Source organism: Molothrus ater, chromosome 2, assembly GCF_012460135.2.
Source record: "Molothrus ater isolate BHLD 08-10-18 breed brown headed cowbird chromosome 2, BPBGC_Mater_1.1, whole genome shotgun sequence".
Taxonomy (NCBI): Eukaryota; Metazoa; Chordata; class Aves; order Passeriformes; family Icteridae; genus Molothrus; species Molothrus ater.
In genome coordinates, this window is record NC_050479.2 from 9,159,731 (window position 1) to 9,176,686 (window position 16,956).

General features: G+C 40.0%; 1 protein-coding gene across 1 annotated transcript; it reads left to right on the plus strand.

Moving 5' to 3' along the window:
• Positions 1 to 8,035: 8,035 nt before the first annotated feature.
• Positions 8,036 to 15,299, plus strand: DYNLT3 (dynein light chain Tctex-type 3). The gene is made up of 5 exons (XM_036388090.1): positions 8,036 to 8,137; positions 9,120 to 9,161; positions 10,964 to 11,087; positions 12,018 to 12,095; positions 13,165 to 15,299. Exons 1-5 carry the CDS (start codon positions 8,108 to 8,110, stop codon positions 13,239 to 13,241), a joined length of 351 nt encoding a protein of 116 aa, XP_036243983.1. The 5' UTR covers positions 8,036 to 8,107; the 3' UTR covers positions 13,242 to 15,299.
• The last annotated feature ends 1,657 nt before the right edge of the window (positions 15,300 to 16,956 follow it).

The following is a 16,956-nucleotide window of genomic DNA, read 5'->3' on the forward strand; positions in this document are numbered from 1 at the left end:
AAACAAATCAGAGTAGGGTAATGATAAATAAAACCAGATCTTAAAAATGTCTTCCTCCCATTGATCCCTTTTACCAAGGCTTAAATTCACTCCCTAATTTGTCTACCTCCTCCCATCCTGAGCAGCACAAGGCAGGGAATAGGGGCTGAAGTACCTTGTCTGCTGGCACTAAGCCTTCACATCAGCTCAGCTTCTTGTGGTGTTTACTCCACTTTAAAAATAGGATGTGCTTGGGGTTTTTCCAAACCACAAGAGAAAAATAAGATCACCAAAATGTAAGTGCATCCATGTTACATTTTTGCCAGTTCTTAATTCAACCTCTAATGGTATGGAATTTTGTATCATGTATAACAAGAAAATGTCAGGAGTGCACCCTAGTCCTGTAATGGTTATTTTCACTTCAGTAAAGTAAATAATAGTGTAAAAGGTAAGTGCCTGGTCATGGTAGAGAGACATGTTTTATTTAACTTGCATTCAATTAAGGTCTTGCATTCCAGAAAGGGATAGCAGTGTGCCTGCTTTTAATGCTGACACTGAAGCATTTCTAAATTTTAAAAGATTGAGATTAAGAGTGAGATTAAGATGCTTATATGCACAGCACACTATAACAAAATTCACAGGCTGGATGCTTTTAAACACAACCTTTTTCAAACACTTCTTATTTTCACTTAAATGTTTATACATCATGAAATCTGTCATCTTCAAACACACATGTTGTGGGAGTATTTGGGCACAAGCTCCCAAAATTTATAATCTTACAACAGCATTAGGATGACTGCTTGAATAACATTTAAAACACCACCATATTCCATGTATTTTAACATATTATCTAATATTATTTACCAGAAGCAAATTAAGTTACAAACACATGAATAGGCAGCCTTGATACATTTTGATGTTTGCACAATAAGGTCACTGAAGGTAATTTTCTTTATCATACATGACTATTTACAGAAATCTTGACAAACAAAACAGTTGTCTCAGAAATCATCAAATTTCTGAGCCTTCATAGTCATATGAATATCCTCAATAAGACTTGTCTTATTTCTGGTTCTCTGATTTTGGAGGTTACCCTTGTATTTAAGAAAATCAGATAAATTGAGATTTCAAGATAGGGATCACACATTTTCCTGAACCATCTGTGGTGAATTTTGATTTGTAGGAGGAAGTAATTCAATACATTTTAACAAAGAGATCTGGAGCTATTCTCAGTTGAAATCAACCAATTTCTGGTTAAAAAAAAAAAAAAAAAAAGAGAAAAAGTGTAAACTCATGGAATTTATTTGCTTTATTTTTCAATTTTGATCACTAGAAATTTCTTCTAAATGCTTTGCACATTGCTTTGCTAATTGCTTTGGAAAAGTAAAATATATTCTATAACACTCATTTGATCTACCTGGGGGAAAAAGTCTTTTTAAGCCCCACATACAATCATATATTGAATTTCTGAATCCCAAGTTACAGCTATAATTGGTCCAAAAATGTTAATACATTATAATACTTTATCATAGATGTAAAAGCTAGTAATATGTCCTAAATGTAGTGTGCCTTGCTTTGGTTAGATATATTCCCATTTCTTTATCTTACTGGAAAAAAATATGTGACTTTGATAAAAAAAAACCCCAGCAACAGGATGGAGAATGCCTAGTCCTGTGATATGTGCTAGGTTTTTCCTCCAGCACTCTGTTCCTGAGCTGCTCCTGCTGTTCCTGCTCTGTCTTTATCCCAGAATGAGGAAAATGACTGAAGTGGAGCAAATGATAAACAATGCATCTTCCTCTCCTGCTCTAAGAAAGTTGATAATCAAAGGCCTTCAAGTAATACCTGCCACCCTGCTGCATTTTTGTGTCTCTAATTGCTGAGCATCACTGAATAAAGTGATGCTGACAGCCAGCAGCTTGGAGAAAATGCTGCTTTCAGCTGGGATGTGCAGAGGGAGCTGTGATCTGCTGAGGCAGCAGCTTGGCTGATGGGGCCAGCCTTGGGTAGAGCTGGATCCATTTTCAAAGAAGCTGGGACCAGCTGTGCCTGATGTGGAGGCAGCTCCTGGTGTCTTCTCACAGAGCCCACCACTGCAGCCCCCCAGCCACCGCCTGCACATTTCCATGTAAACTCAGCACAGGAAATTTGTGCCATTGTTTGGGACCTCTGTGCCAGCACAGAAGGGAACAAAGTGGGAAATCTCATCCCTGTGTTAAACCATGAACCTGTTGTTCCCTCTGTAGGCAAGAGTTGCCCTAGTACCTAAAAGCAATGGAGAAAACTGTTCTCAAGGACCACCACTGGTATTAGCAACAAGCCTAAGACCCTTTACTTCTTTCTTTAAGATTAATATTTATATTTAAAAACTGCAAAGATATAACTAGATACATCACTAACTTTTCTTCTGTTTGGTGCCGAGGTAAATAATGAAGACCTGGTTCCCAGGACAGCTCTTCTTCATATCCTTTCCCCCTTTTTTTCTTCTCCTCAGCTTTAGTTTTGAAGATGCTAGAAGCTTATATGAACAGAAAAATCCTGAGAACATCCTTAAGGACAAGTAAAAGCTTCTCCTGAGATGGTTCATTGCACTGATTAGTCCCTGCCATGCACAGTGGCAATCAGTTCTTTTGACAATTTCTTTCTACATCTTGTTAGTGCCCTGTCCTACCTTCATCATCACCTTTTCTTCTTCATTGTCATATTTGCTTGTTGCTGCTGGGTGGCTCTAGCTCCAGTGTGTGCATGCAGTGTGAGAGAGTGCAAGTTGTTCTTATCATGGCTTGTTTAGTCCTGTTATGAAATCCTCAATAAACACCTTGCCTTCAGTGAGCAGGTGAGCAGTTCCCACAAACAGCATTTCATTCAAATTTCTGCTGAAACTCTAAGATCTGAAATGTCACCATTTTCCATGAAATTGAAATTTAAAATGTTGATCAGTTTTTGTCCCAAGTGTTTGTATATATTGTACATCCCAGTATGTGTGTACATTTTCCTGAACAGAAGGATAAGACACTGCTCCATCCACTTCCTACTAAAGCAAGTTTCAAAGCTTAGGAAGTGAAGGAGGCTGTGCTCTTCTCCCCCTCCAGCTCAGTGATTTCTCTTTGAGTTGTCATGTTGTGTAGCAATAATGCTTCTGACCTGCTGTGTTAGAATCAACAATTTTTTTAAACAATTGTTTAGTGGCCTCTCAGCTCTTCAAAGAACTTCAAGCAAGTCACTGCACTAAGATTAAAACAACTCTCTGAAAAACAAACAAACCCAAAACTCAGAAAAGCAAATAATTAGGACTTCTGCTGGGCTCAAGCCTCCCTGACCTGGCCAGCAGGAGAGGTGCCATGTAGATTATCCCAAGAGTCCATCTGATCCCCTCTCCCAATCCCTGTGGTACTGAGCAGTGAGTGTGTGGGAAGAGAGCAAGAACAAGAGCAGCACACTGTGATTCTTCCTCCAGCATCCAGCCATGAGTAGCTCAGGAACAAAGTCAGAAAAATCAAACAGAATTCTGCTTTTGCATTCCACAGTTTAACGTGGAGGTTTAAATGTTTGCTGCAATGGAAAGGATAAATGGAGACAGGAGGCAGACGATTTTAGCTGCTTTAGTATTCACATTTTTTCCTGGCTGTGCTCAGGCAGCGTAGGATCTGCACAGCCTGCACAGACTGCCACCTCTCCAGAGCACCAAATCCTCTTCAAATTTTTGCTTTTTAATCAACAAGTAATTTCAAGCTCACTGTTAGCTCTCTTTCTTGTTAAAAGTTCCTGATCTGCATTTGAAAGATGAAAGCCTAAAGTTCTTTTACACTTAGGGTTGTATTTCTGAGGCACCACTTCCAGCATTTTTCACATTTCCTCTCACAGTTCTCAGCACTGATTATACTGCCAGCCCATTTACATTTTCCAGTTTGCAATTTGCAGTAGTGTAATAAAGAATTAAGCAATGTTATCAGGTAACTCCTCCTGAAGTGTGCTGGCTCCTTATTACAATTTTGTATTTCTCTTGTGAAATCACTAAGCATTAGTCATTCTCAGGAGGGAAAAAAAAAAGGAAAAATAATGGTGATTTAGGTTATTGAATTTAGATTAAAGACTATTTTTTTCATTTTTAATGAAATTAAAATTTTAATTTTTTATTCATAAAAATGAACAATTTCCTAATGAATTTCTAAGGAAAGAAAGGAAAATAACCCCTCAATAATTGTGAAAGTTGAATAAATCTGTGTGTAAAATTAGCTCAAGCATTATTTAATACTTCCTCCTCTCTAAAGGCCACCTGGATGCTTGGCAGATGCTAACAATATGTTATTGATCCAGAGGAGGTGATTTCAAAAGCAGATCTGCTTCAGTGCTTTATTATTCTTATCCTTTGATTTTCTTTTCCTTAATATTTAACATAAATCTATCTGAGTTCTAATTAAAGGCATTATTTCTGGTCCTACCTTTCATCACACATTGGCTCCTTCATCACCTTTTCCAGTAAATCACAATGCAGTCAGAGACATCTATAAAGAAGTCTGGGTAAGGGTGATAAAATAAATGCAGTTCCTCCACAAATCACATTCTCTAAGCTTCCTTTTGGTGCTGCCTTCAGGAAGAATTACTCTTCTGTCTGTCCCACCATCACACTGGGTTGAGAGTTGCATTCAATGCCTGATAAACACCAAGCAGAACAAAATGACTGCTTTCTGTGCCCTTCATGGTATCCTTCAATTTATTTAGTTATTTATAACATCATACTTGGGTTCCTATTTGTTGTAATTACATCTTTTTCTCTGCAGCACTGCTGCCTAGACAATTAGGCCCCATTTTGTAGTTGTGCATTTGATGTCCTGCTTTTTATGAAATCTCTTGTTGTTGTTTTCTCCAACCTATTCAGTATTGTTAGTTTTGATCCTGTCGTTCAGCATGCTTGCAACTTCTTTCAACATGCTGTCAATAACAAGCTTTTATAAGCACTCTTTTTATTCCATTATTCAAGTTATTGTGACTAATACTAATTAGGCCCTTAGAGCAAAAACCCTACCCATCTTCTTTCACTTATTCCTCCTACTTTTATAAACCTTTATTAGGAATGATTTGTTAGTTTTTCTCCAGATTACATATTCTTATGTGGGAAAGCATAAAAAGTCAAATTTACTACAAAATAACACAACTATTCTGCATTTCCTCTTCATCCATTAAACCAGCTGTCCTTCCAAAGGATAAAATCAGATTATTTGACACATACTCTTGACACATCTGTGTTGGGTGCTCATGGGTGATGCTGAGTGTTTATTTGTAAACATTTCTGGGTTAATATTGTTTTGTCATTTTGTTATTTTTCAGTGGCTTTATGGATGTTGAGCTGAGCCTGATAGACTCAGCATTTCCTTGGACCTCCTGCTGTCCTCCTATCTACAAAGGGTAGCTGGAGAGGAAAGATAAGTAAATTCTTTGCATTAGAACTTACAAACACTCAAATACACACCCACACACCCACACACACCCACACACACACACACATACACACACTCATCAGACATTCAGGAATCCTATTTTTTTCATGTGATTCGGTGACATAATTATTGCTAATATTTTTTTTAAATCTATTTATTTGAATATTTCTAAACAGATCAGAAAAACAGGCTAGGAACTATTTTTGTTTGATACCATACTGCATCTAAAGGCACAGATGTAAAGATGTGAGATCTCTGAAGGATACAAAGGATAAAAAAATCCACAGGATGCAAGGATAAGTTATTTAAGCACTGTTAGCTTTGTCTACAGGATGCCAATGCATATACAACAAATGCTTCCACCAGCTTTTATTTCACTAAAAACCAGCATGCAATTTCATCCCTAGCTTAGCTCACAAAAATACTGCAGAGGTCACAGAAAAAAAATGAACCTTTATACTGCAGGAGATTTTCTTTCATGTTTCCCTATGATCAGACCCCTCTGCACTTGCTCATAAAGATCTGCTTTTGAAGAGGTTTAGTCTTCACCTTCAGTTTTCTCCTTCCATGGCCATTAGCAAATACTAAACATGAAACGTCTGTCTAGAGCAGGGCAATAAAAAAACATTTTGTTTTACTTCCCTCTGTACTTTCATGTTTTTCAAACACAAATTTTCCAATAAATGTACAATGAAGACTGAAAACGAAACACTTTTGTAAAGTAGGTGTCTGTATGTCCAAACATATTCCACTGATGCTGAAACTAGAAGCCTTGGTCTTCTCTGTCGTGTTTAATCTGGTTTGGAAGAACAGGAGAAATCAGGAGAAAATGCAGGAGAAATCACAGGAGAGAAACCTACACAAGCTTCCCAGACCCCCCCCCAGTAAAAATACTAATCATTTTAAAAACCCACACTGAAACAACAACAAAAACCCCACCCTTTGAAAACTCTGCAGTTTTGTATGAGGTGCTTTCCTGTTTCCCAGGCAACTTCAGAGACAGCAAAGATATGATGTACTTATATATATATATGTGTGTGTGTGTGTGTGTGTGTGTGTTTGTATTGAGTGAAATAAAACTCGGGATCAATTCTCCGTAATGAAGTAGAATTTAAGGAACCAGAACTTAAATTAGAGCTTTTTTGTAACTTTGGTGGCAACGTTATTGGTAACTAATGGTAACTTTGTGCTGGAAAATTGACACAAATTCATTCCAAGCAGAGGCAAAAGGAGAGCACAGAAAGCAGGGGTATGACAACTCCTCTGGGGAAGCCGCTCCTGGGGGAGTTTTGTATGTCCAGCGTAGGACTTCCCAAGAGCAGCAAGAGAACAGAGGAAAATTCTCCGCTGATAGGAGGAGCTGTGCTCACACTGTGAGCGGTGGCAGTGCCTGTGCCCGGCAGAGGAACCCGGGGAGGAGCACTCACTCAGAGAGGCACAGAATCATAAAATGGTTTGGGTTTGTGAAAAATGCGTATTTTATGACTGGCTTTTCGCAGATATTAAAATGAATATTATATGTGTTGTGTTAGAAAGTAATGTGTATTAATTCTCTTAAGTAGTGTGTTAAATATAGTTTTAGGTTATAACAAAATGTTAAAAAAGAAACTATGCTATGTAAGATACTTTTTTTTTCTAAAGAAAGGGCTCACACTGAGATAGCAGCCACAGGACACCTAAATCTTTCAGAGAAAGAGAATTTATTGCTCCATTATCAGGAGAAATGAACTTCTTCCCACCTTGCTCAGGCAGGATGACGCCATTAGGATAAAGGGGAAGAAGTTGACGCTGACCAGACAGAATCCTGTGTTTGAATGGAATTTATGCATCATGTATGAAATGTATGAATATGCAACAGGTTATTGTTTTTAAGGGTTAATCCTCTGTTAACATGTGTCCTTTTTCGGGCTTATGCTGCCCAGAAAAAGGTACCCGGATGTCCGTAACTCTGTTTTTATTGTCGCATATTGTCCTAATTCAAATTGTCCAAAATATTATTACTTTAATTGTATCATTACTTTTATGACCATTTTATTACTATTAAACTTTTAAAATTTTAAAAACATGTGACTGGCGTTTTTCACAGGTTGGACGTGACATTAAACATCACCTTGTTCCAACCCCGCTGCCATGGGCAGGGACACCTTCCCCTAGCCCAGGCTGCTCAGAGCCCCATCCAGGCTGACCATGAACACATGAAGAACACCCACAGCTTCTCTGGGCAGCCTGTGCCAGTGTCTCACCAGCCGAACGGGGAAGAATTCTTCTCCTAATATCTAAAGCTACACTCTCCGTTTGAAATCATTCCTCCTTGTCCTGTCACCACACGCTCTGTGAACAGTCTTGTCCCCTCTTTCCTTTAGGCTCCCTTCAGGCACTGGAAGGCCGCAGTTGAGTCACCCCAATCCCAGCTCTCTCATCCTTTCCTCCCTTCCTCTGATCAACTCGGTGGCCGCCTCTGGACTGGCTCCAACGCGTCCCTGTCCTTGCTGTTCTGGGGACCTTTCCATTCCTTCCCTTCCCGGCTCGGCAAGGCCGCTCCCGGCCCCGCGGCTCGAGCGGCTCCGGCCCCGCGGCGGGAGCCCCGCCCGGCCCGGCCCGGCCCGGCCCAGCCCGCCCGGTGGAGGCGGAGCCGCGCAGGACTCGCCGCTGCCGCCGCTGCCGGAACGGCCGCTCCCCGCGCCGGGGCCATGGAGGAGTTTCACCCCCACAACGATGAGGTAGGGCCGCCGCCTCGCCCGGCGCTGTGTCCGGAGCGCTCCGCCCGCCCGAGGGGCCGGGGCCGAGCGGCGCTGCCCGGGGCCGCGGGGTGGATGTTCCCTCCGGGAAGGAGCCGCTGGGGCTGTCAGACCGCGGCCATTTTTCCAGGGAAAAAACCGATTTCCAGGGGAAAATCCCAGAAAGTGCCGGGCCCGGCCAGCGCCGCGGGCTGGTCCTGCCTGTTCGAGCGGAGGAGCCGATCCCTCCGCGGATGCCTCTTCAGGGCTCTGGCCACCGGCTTTCATTTAAAAATCAACCAAAACTCCAAGCAACTTAAACACGAATGCCCTGGAGGTTTCTGCCCCTGCCCGAGTGTTGGGAGTTCGTGGCTGTGCAGAGGCGGGTAGCACAAGGGAACGTGCCACGATTCCACTGTGCGCCAAGCCAAGTGCCCGTGAGCAGGAAGGATAGAAAATAGGAGGAATTAAAACCTGCAAGCTTTTTTCTGTGCTTGAGAAAGGTGTTTGGGTAAGGTAATGACTGTGCAAACCAGTCTTTCACATATTAGGGTTGCAAAACCGTGTGTTGCTCATGGGAAGCAAAATGTAACTGTGGGTTAGCAAGTTTGTGAATCCTGTAAAAACGCAGATTAAGAGCCAGAGGAAAAAAAATGTCATTTAACTTTTCCTGGAGACTATTCCTGTGACAAGCATAGACATGGTGGAATTTAATCTTTACAGAAGACATAAAGTGAACCTGTTTCAAAGTTCACTGAGGTCTGAGTTTTTTAGCCCCATTCAAACATCACTAGAAAAGCAATGCTAAATAACAAATGTATGGAGCTGGGGAAAAAAAGTAAGATTTTAAAATTATACTAACAGACTACAATGCAAATAACCAGACACAAGGCCTAATCATTATGTGTGCTGTAGAGTAAAACTATAATTTGTGTACTTTTCTGGCAGACATAATAATAATAATAATAATTCACTTCTATTGCAGATGATCTTCAATGCTGATGAGGCCCACAACATAGTTAAGGAGGTAGGTTTTAGCTAACCAGCTGTGTTTTGAATAAATTCTTTCCCATACCTTGCATAGTAGAGAAAGCAGTTATTTTCCTTGACCATCCCAAATAAATATAAACTTACATATAATTAGTATTTATATAAAGACAGAGTTTAACTTGAAGCTGCTAAGCTTCATCCTGTTGTTCAACTTCCCAAAGAGGAGAAGGTAGATGAGAGGGGAACCAGATTTGCATTACAGTGGAAAGAGTGAGGGTAACAGGCACAAGCTGCAAGGGAAATTCACTCCAATTTATTTTTTCCCCTTTATCCAGCTGAAGAGAAGCTAATCACTGGAGAGGTTGCAGGGATAGCTTGTGGAGTCTCCATCCTTAGAGATTTTTAAAACTTGACTGACAAGGCCTTGAACAATGTTATCAGACTTGGAAGTTAGCCTTGGCATGTGTGGGAGGTTGCACTCTATGAGCTCCTTATTCTAACTTTTAAAATACATTTTTTACAGAGAAAGAATAGGATGAAAGTGAGTAGTCTGATAGTTTAAATTAAATACCTAGTAACTAGAAAGTGATTAATGAGAAGCCTGTGGCTCACAGATGTTCTCAGGGTTTGTAGGGAGACAGGGGGACTAGAGGGACTCTGCAGGTCTTTCCTACATGCACTTTTTGAGGCTGCTCCAGATCACAACAGCAAGCTCTTGATGTTAGATAAACAACAGTTCAGCCCTTTATGTAACTGCCCCTGCCTTGTGTTAAAGCCAAATACAGTGTGACACAGTCTCCAGACTCTCCACTGGGAGTAAAGCCAAGTGTTTCTACCTCTGATTGGAAGCTTAACCAGGGCCAAGGAGCTCCAGCACTGGGTACATCTCTGGAAGGACCAAAATCCCTGAGGGGTCTTGTCCCTCTTCTGTCTTCTGTTGTGTTTTGTGCTGTTCCACTGACTGCTGTGGCCAGCTTTGTGCAGTGTGGGGTCAGAATTAACTGGGCTTTTCAAAATCTGGGGCACAGGTCTCTTACACAGCCTGTTAGTGGGGGATTAGTGCATGGGATACCTCTTACTGAATCACAGGAAAACACAGTTTTACTTCCCTTACCTTTTCCAGTTGTGTGTTTCTTAAGTGAATTCCTCAGCTTTAAGACGTATCCATCAGCACATAACTCTGAGTTTCTCAAGAGCAGAGAATGCAATTTAAGGGTTACAGTTTGAGAGAAGGATTTTTGTTCAATCCTTTTAAGTTTAAGCAAGTGTTGGCCAATCTGTAGCTGTAGGAAAGCATCCAATTTTCCAACAGTTCAGCTGTTTCTTGTGCTGCAAGATATGACCCTTGAGTATCTTCCCCATCTTTTGAGCAGGGATGTGCACTTCACTGTTGTCACTCTGTCTCTGAAGGTTTTGGAATTTTGGTTATATGCTCAGACAGGTTGGCCAGCCCAGGCTGATATTATTGATTTGAGTAGTGCCATCCCCATTACAGCAGCTTCTGAAAGCCAAACTGGAGCTGGCAGTCATTAGGAACAGTGGGATGTGTCAGGATCTTCACTGGCAAAAGGATCCATTCACTTGGTACCCAAAACATGTGGCTTTCCTGCAAGAAATGTTTAGTCATTTTTATACCTGTAATATTGTGGTAAATATGTACTAAAAATAAATTTCCAAGAAAGGTCATTTTACTTCCCATTCAGCAGCTGAAACCTAATGAGCTCGAGTGATTCAAAGTAACCTAACTGCCAGAAAAATATCCCTCAGTTTATGCAAAACATTTTATAATTGTACATTTTGAAGTGTGTTTACTGTAACTATTTTTCCCCTCTGTTCTAGTGCATAGAAAATGTTTTGGGCAAGGCAGATTATAATCACAACAAAGTCAACCAATGGACTGCTGCTATAGTAGAACAGTCACTGACCCATCTGGTGAAACTTGGGAAAACCTATAAGTACATTGGTAAGTACAAGCAGCTGTACTTGTAGCACAGGCAGTCACAATAAATAATTGCTGAAAGGTTCAGGGGAATGCTATAAACAAAACAGAGCAGGCACCTGAACTCTTCTGTTACAGAGATTTTTAGAAATACCTGAGGTAAAGCTGTGGCAGTTTTACCTGGGCTGAGCATGCTGGCAACACTTAACACAGATTACATGTTATGTGGTATTTTCTGATTTTTAAGCAATTCCAGGACAATTATATCAACATTTTAGTATCAGTTCAGGAAAAAATTGCTATCTTTAGTAAAATTTTCAATCAGATTAAGCCTCCTCTAAATAGAGACATCTGGAAGACTTTAGTCATGTATGCAAAGTCCCATTATATTTATGTGTATACACGTGGAAGGAAAAAGATAAATAAAAAATTTACCCTGTTTTGGTCCTTTTGTTGAGTGTTTAAATAGGAAGTGTTTGCACTCTGTTCTGTTTTGAAAGTCTTGGCCTCAGGTTGTCAGAGGTTTTATGACCCTTGCAGGTCATAGAAAAGCTGCTCATTACTGGAGTGTGGTTTCATAAAGGGGTCCACAAGTATTTTTGGGTAACAACTCAACAACTCTCATCAAGTGTGACTTCTGCTGTACCTGTGAGGACAGGACCTGCAATCCCATTCTGAGAGGCACAAACCTATCTAAGTAGTTTAAAAGATAAAACCCATAATCCTATTAGCCAGTGTTTTGTTGAAGCTGTTGTCTTCACGTGAGTAAAAATAATCATGCAATGAGTAACAAGTTCTTGAGCAAAATACTGGGGCCAAACGGGGTTGTCAAAAAAGGTTTTGTCTAAGCTGAATGCCACGTGCCAGCCCTTTGGAAATGTAATCCAGGCTCCAGTTTGTAAATGCTGAATGATTCACCTCTTCTGCTTTAATTCCCTGGTTTTATGGCTGCAGTTACCTGTGCAGTGATGCAGAGGAGTGGAGCTGGTCTTCACACAGCAAGCTCATGCTTCTGGGATACCACAACTGATGGTAAGCATCCCCATCCAAACAGAACATTTGTAACAAGAGAAATGTTACTTCTTGCTCAGTTGTAGTAGTTGGGTTGAACGTTTTTGGGAATGGCTGTGGAAGCAGTAATTTTGAGAATGAGGTGCTTGTTTACAATCCCAGCAAAATGTTATCAGTCAAAGGCATTAAAGGCAGCTGCTTTGTAAATTATGAGAATCAGGAATAGAAAAGCCTTTCATTCTGAAACAAGACTAAAAACATTTAATTCTCTCAGCTGAAGAGGCAGAAAACATTGCTCAAAGTAAATACATGTGGGTAGCCCTAAACATATCTGCCTGCTGTGAGGGGACAGCTACTTTGGAGGAGAAAGGAACTTAGTGAAAAATATAAATAGTTTGACTTACAGTATGTGTTTCAGCTCTGTAACTGTCAGCCAGGCTTTGGATGCATTGTATTGGTTCAAAATTAGTTCTGAATAGATTTTTTTTTCACAGGTTGAGAATGTCACTGGGAAACAAAATTAAAATAATTTGTTGTCTGTCACAGATTCAGAAAGGTCTTTTTAGAGGACTGTGCCAAGGTTTAAGTTTAAAAACCAGAGAGGGCCTCAGAAAGTCAACCAAGCTTAAAAAAGAAATCATAATAAAATTAAGTAAACACAGTTTAGTCTCCCTATTTCTTTTGCTTGTAAGGCATGGATACAGCAGAAGATGAAGAAAGCAGAAAGTAAATACACTGGAATATATTTGATCCAGTTCCTTTTCTGATTTCTTGTCTGATTGTCATGCCAGTTTCAGTATGGGAATTTCAAGGATTTTTGCAAGTCCAGCTTTTAAAGAAAGATACTGGAATAGTGTTTTCCTGTTAACTTTCTTAAACTTTCAAGTCTCACATTAGGTAGCAAACAATGTATAAGTTAATAAAAATGTTTTGGGGATTTTAGTTTTTTTATAGCCAAGCTGACATAATTCTATTTCCCTTAAATTACAACTTAAATATTCATACTAATCTGGCATCATTTACACTTCAATAAAGTGCCTGTAGTAAAGACAGTGGAATTCTATTTTAATTTTGTAATAATCTCTTCCAGGAACCTGCACAGTGAGATGGGAAAACCGAACCATGAACTGCATTGTCAATGTGTTTGCTGTTGCTATTATCCTGTAGCTGACTGGGAGAGAAATAGAAGCAACACCGAAGCCTTTAAAAAATAAATCATCCTAACCCATGGCTAAATATTTCAAACTATTATTTGTTTCTGTATGAGCAGCATACAGAAGTTCTCTACAGAGAGCATACAGTCTAAGCCAGTTCTCATAGATTAGTTATCTGAAAGCTAGCAAAGAAATTTAATATATATATATAATATCTATCTATCTGAAGAGAAAATTTTAGTAATTTAAATATTTAGAAGTATGTTAATGAGAAGTTGCCACAAAGATGAGTAGAATTTATGTCAAAGCTAATATCAAAGATATTTTATTCCAGAGGAACAAAACACATCAAAGGAAATGTCAAAGGGCAAGCAAGACCTCTCAGGATTATGGTGCCTTTAGGAAAAAATTATGAACACAATTCAGAGTGGATATACTGTAAACAATACTGGTTTTCCATGCTTGGTTAAACAAAGCAAACTCTCCCTTGGAATGCAGGTGCTTGTGAAATTGCATGAGCATCACTTTTTGGTCAAGCATGAATGTTTACATGGACACTAAATCCAGGTAAGCTTTCCCCCTGGAGACAGAGGAGGACTTTGCTGGGACAGAGGTGAAATACACCCAGTCCTAGCAGAATTCTAATTTGTCCTCACATGAAGAGCATAATATTTGTTAGCAATTCAGGGAAATATGCTGGGGATCTGACACCAGCCCTTAATTCATCATTTATAAATCTGATAACATTCTGAAGGTACTTAAATTTGATTTTATTCCATGATTACAGAATTTGTGACAAGCACTTTATTGATTCCTCTGGCAGGAGCCAGGGCAATATTACTGCACCCATGCTCCAGGTAGGATTAAAGTGATCAGTGGGAAGGCACAGACATTTCTAGAGGCTCTTGTTAGCTTTGAAAACACTTATCAAAGTAACATATCTGTCCTTATGAGAGTTCTCCTATGTTCTCTAAGTCTTTAATTGGATCTTAGTCCTGTGAGATAAAACAGTTAAGTTTTCAGCACTAAGAATTCCCCTCCTTTAAAGATTTATGCAAGTTCTTAACTTTGCTCATCTGATGAGTCTTAACTTGAAATATTACACGTGGAAGAAAAGCATTTGCACACCTGCAAGTATTTGCTGGATTGGGGCCTACGTTTTTGTTGATAAATGCACAAATTATATGATAAAGAGATGTATCAATACCAAAAATGCCTAAATGATTGCTGCCACTAAGTGGCAGCTGCATTAAGTTGTTTTCTCAGATGCTGCTTAAGGATAGAATTTTTTGTTTATATTGTATGTCTTTGAAAGAGACTGGTAACAGCCTAACAGTACTGTAGGGCTGTTTTGAATTTTAAGAAATGAATATTAAAGCACTATTATGCAGTTTTGTTTGGTTTGGGTTGTTTTTCAGATAACTATTAGGGTATGAGACAAGAGTCCTGTGCAAAGAGCAAGCTAAAAAATATTTTACTGCTTAAATTGTGTATATGTGTAGCTGGTGTGACATTACAGAAGGAGCCCTGTGTATGTGTAGTTTACAATAATGTTCAAAGTATCTTGCTTTGCAGACAAATAAAATTCTGCTTTTACCGAAGTGCAAGTAAAATTAATACTGTAATGCTGCATTTGCCAAAGGCAAGTGTTGTGTGAAAATGTGTGTGTATGTTGTACTGACCTTCAAATGTAGATGAATAATTAAGCATTATTTGGGTTAAGATAGAAATTTCTGAATTAGGTTCCAGCATCCAAGAGCCAAATTGTAGAACTGACAAAAATACATTAGTTTCACTCATATTTGGGACTGTGCAATGTGAAAAAAAATGTGTCGTGCCCCTGTCATGGGTATTGAGGTGCAATGATCAGAAGAAATATTCCACATAGCTAATTGTAATCTCATTTGGTATTTTTGCTTTACTTGAAAACCAGGTGCACTGAGTAAGACTATCAGTTTAATGAGGCTTGGTGAAGGTCCTCCTGCAGAAGAACCCTAGGAAATACTGCTTAATTATATGACTGTTCAATTTTTCTTTCTACCAAAAAAAATAAAGTTTTGCCTTAGTTGTATTTTTGCCTTGTGTTCTTGATCAATATAAAAATTAACTGAGAAAAAAAATCCTCTTACTTCACTTCTTTACAATAGTGAGAACTTGGGAAATACATTGAAGATGCCTTTTAGAGACAAAATCTTGTAGAAATCCTGTTCCAGGCTTGGCCTAATTTCTTACACCTCTATTTCTCACACCTTTTCCCTATTGTGAATCTTGATGGTACAAGTTAAAGCTATTTTACTACAGAAAGATTATTATGAAACTCTGGGAAAAGTATTTTCATTCTGCATCATGTCCTAGTAAACTCAACTTGTTTTCCATCTTTCTTTTCCCCATCCTCTGTGGGTACACAGAGATACTTTTAACTCTCCTAACAAATGCTGGACATTATTATCTGCTTTTCCAAGTAGTTTATTTCAAGGATAAATCTATGAATTGCAGACTATGAAAGCCCACAACATTCCACTGGTATTTTCTATCAATACATATTTTCTTGTGGCAATTGGGTTTGAGTTACGGTTAATAATGGGGATTTTATTAACAGGACAGAAGGGTTTGTATTAAGGTACAGCCCATGTAGAGGGCACTGTGTGTCCCCATGTATGATTTCATGATGAAAGACACCTGCTGTTCTTCCCACACAGGTTTTGTTAATGTAAACAGAGACATGTGAAAGTGGAAGTCAGGGAGCAGATTTGTTACTTTCCTCGTTGCCTGCTGGGTGTCTGCCAGTCACTCGTTACCTTTCTGATGGCTGTGATCCCATTGCACTCGATCTGTGCCTCCAGAGCAAAGTCTGCTGTGTTCAGCTCAGATTCATGCAATCCAAAGCACTCACAGCAGCCACTGGAATCCCAGCTTGCAGCTAAGCCATGTGGAGCTGGATGGGAATGTCAGCACACTGATATTTTAAATACAAAAAAAAAAAAAATTGTTAGCTCCTGGTGGCCTGCATGCATCAGTGCAGTGGCTGCCATACAGAGACAGACAGGGTTTGTTCTAATACAGAGAGCAGTTCCTGTAATGAGCAATTCTTGTCTGATTATTGGGATGTGCCTTGCTGCCTCCTCTGCAGTCTGACCGGGTCATTTTGTTCCCATTTAATTTGGAGAGGGATTTTTTAGCACAGTCATGGTGTTGATAAAAGCACAGAGACCGTCTACACCCCCATCAGAATATCCTGAGTCAGGAAGTTCTGTCTGTGCTGCAGGACCTTCCCAGCTCAAAGCCAGCCCCAGTTTGTCTCTCAGGGAGTATCAGCTGAGAGGTGATATCCTGAAAATGCAGCAATAAACTCAGCTGCACTGTGGCTCCAAAGCCATGCAGTCACATTTCTATTGAGCTGCTCTGCCTGCTGGGTCCCTGCCAGGTCAGGGGTCTGTGGGCATTGGTTGTGTATGGAATGGTTTCTCTCTCCCCCCTCCTCGGAGAAAGCTGCAGCCAAACACCACATGCCCACTGATGTCACTGTCATATTTTCTGGAAAAATCCCTTCGCCAGTATTGGAATAAGATCCCAATTTTACCGGGTGGAACGTGCCTGGGCTCTTCTGGCCCTTGCTGCTTGACCAGAGGCGGCAGCTGTGGTGGTTTCACCTCAGAGACACCCCTGGCTGGCTGGATGTTGCAGCTGGCACTTGGAACAAGTCCAGGCAAGCAGGAATTCAGTTTTTA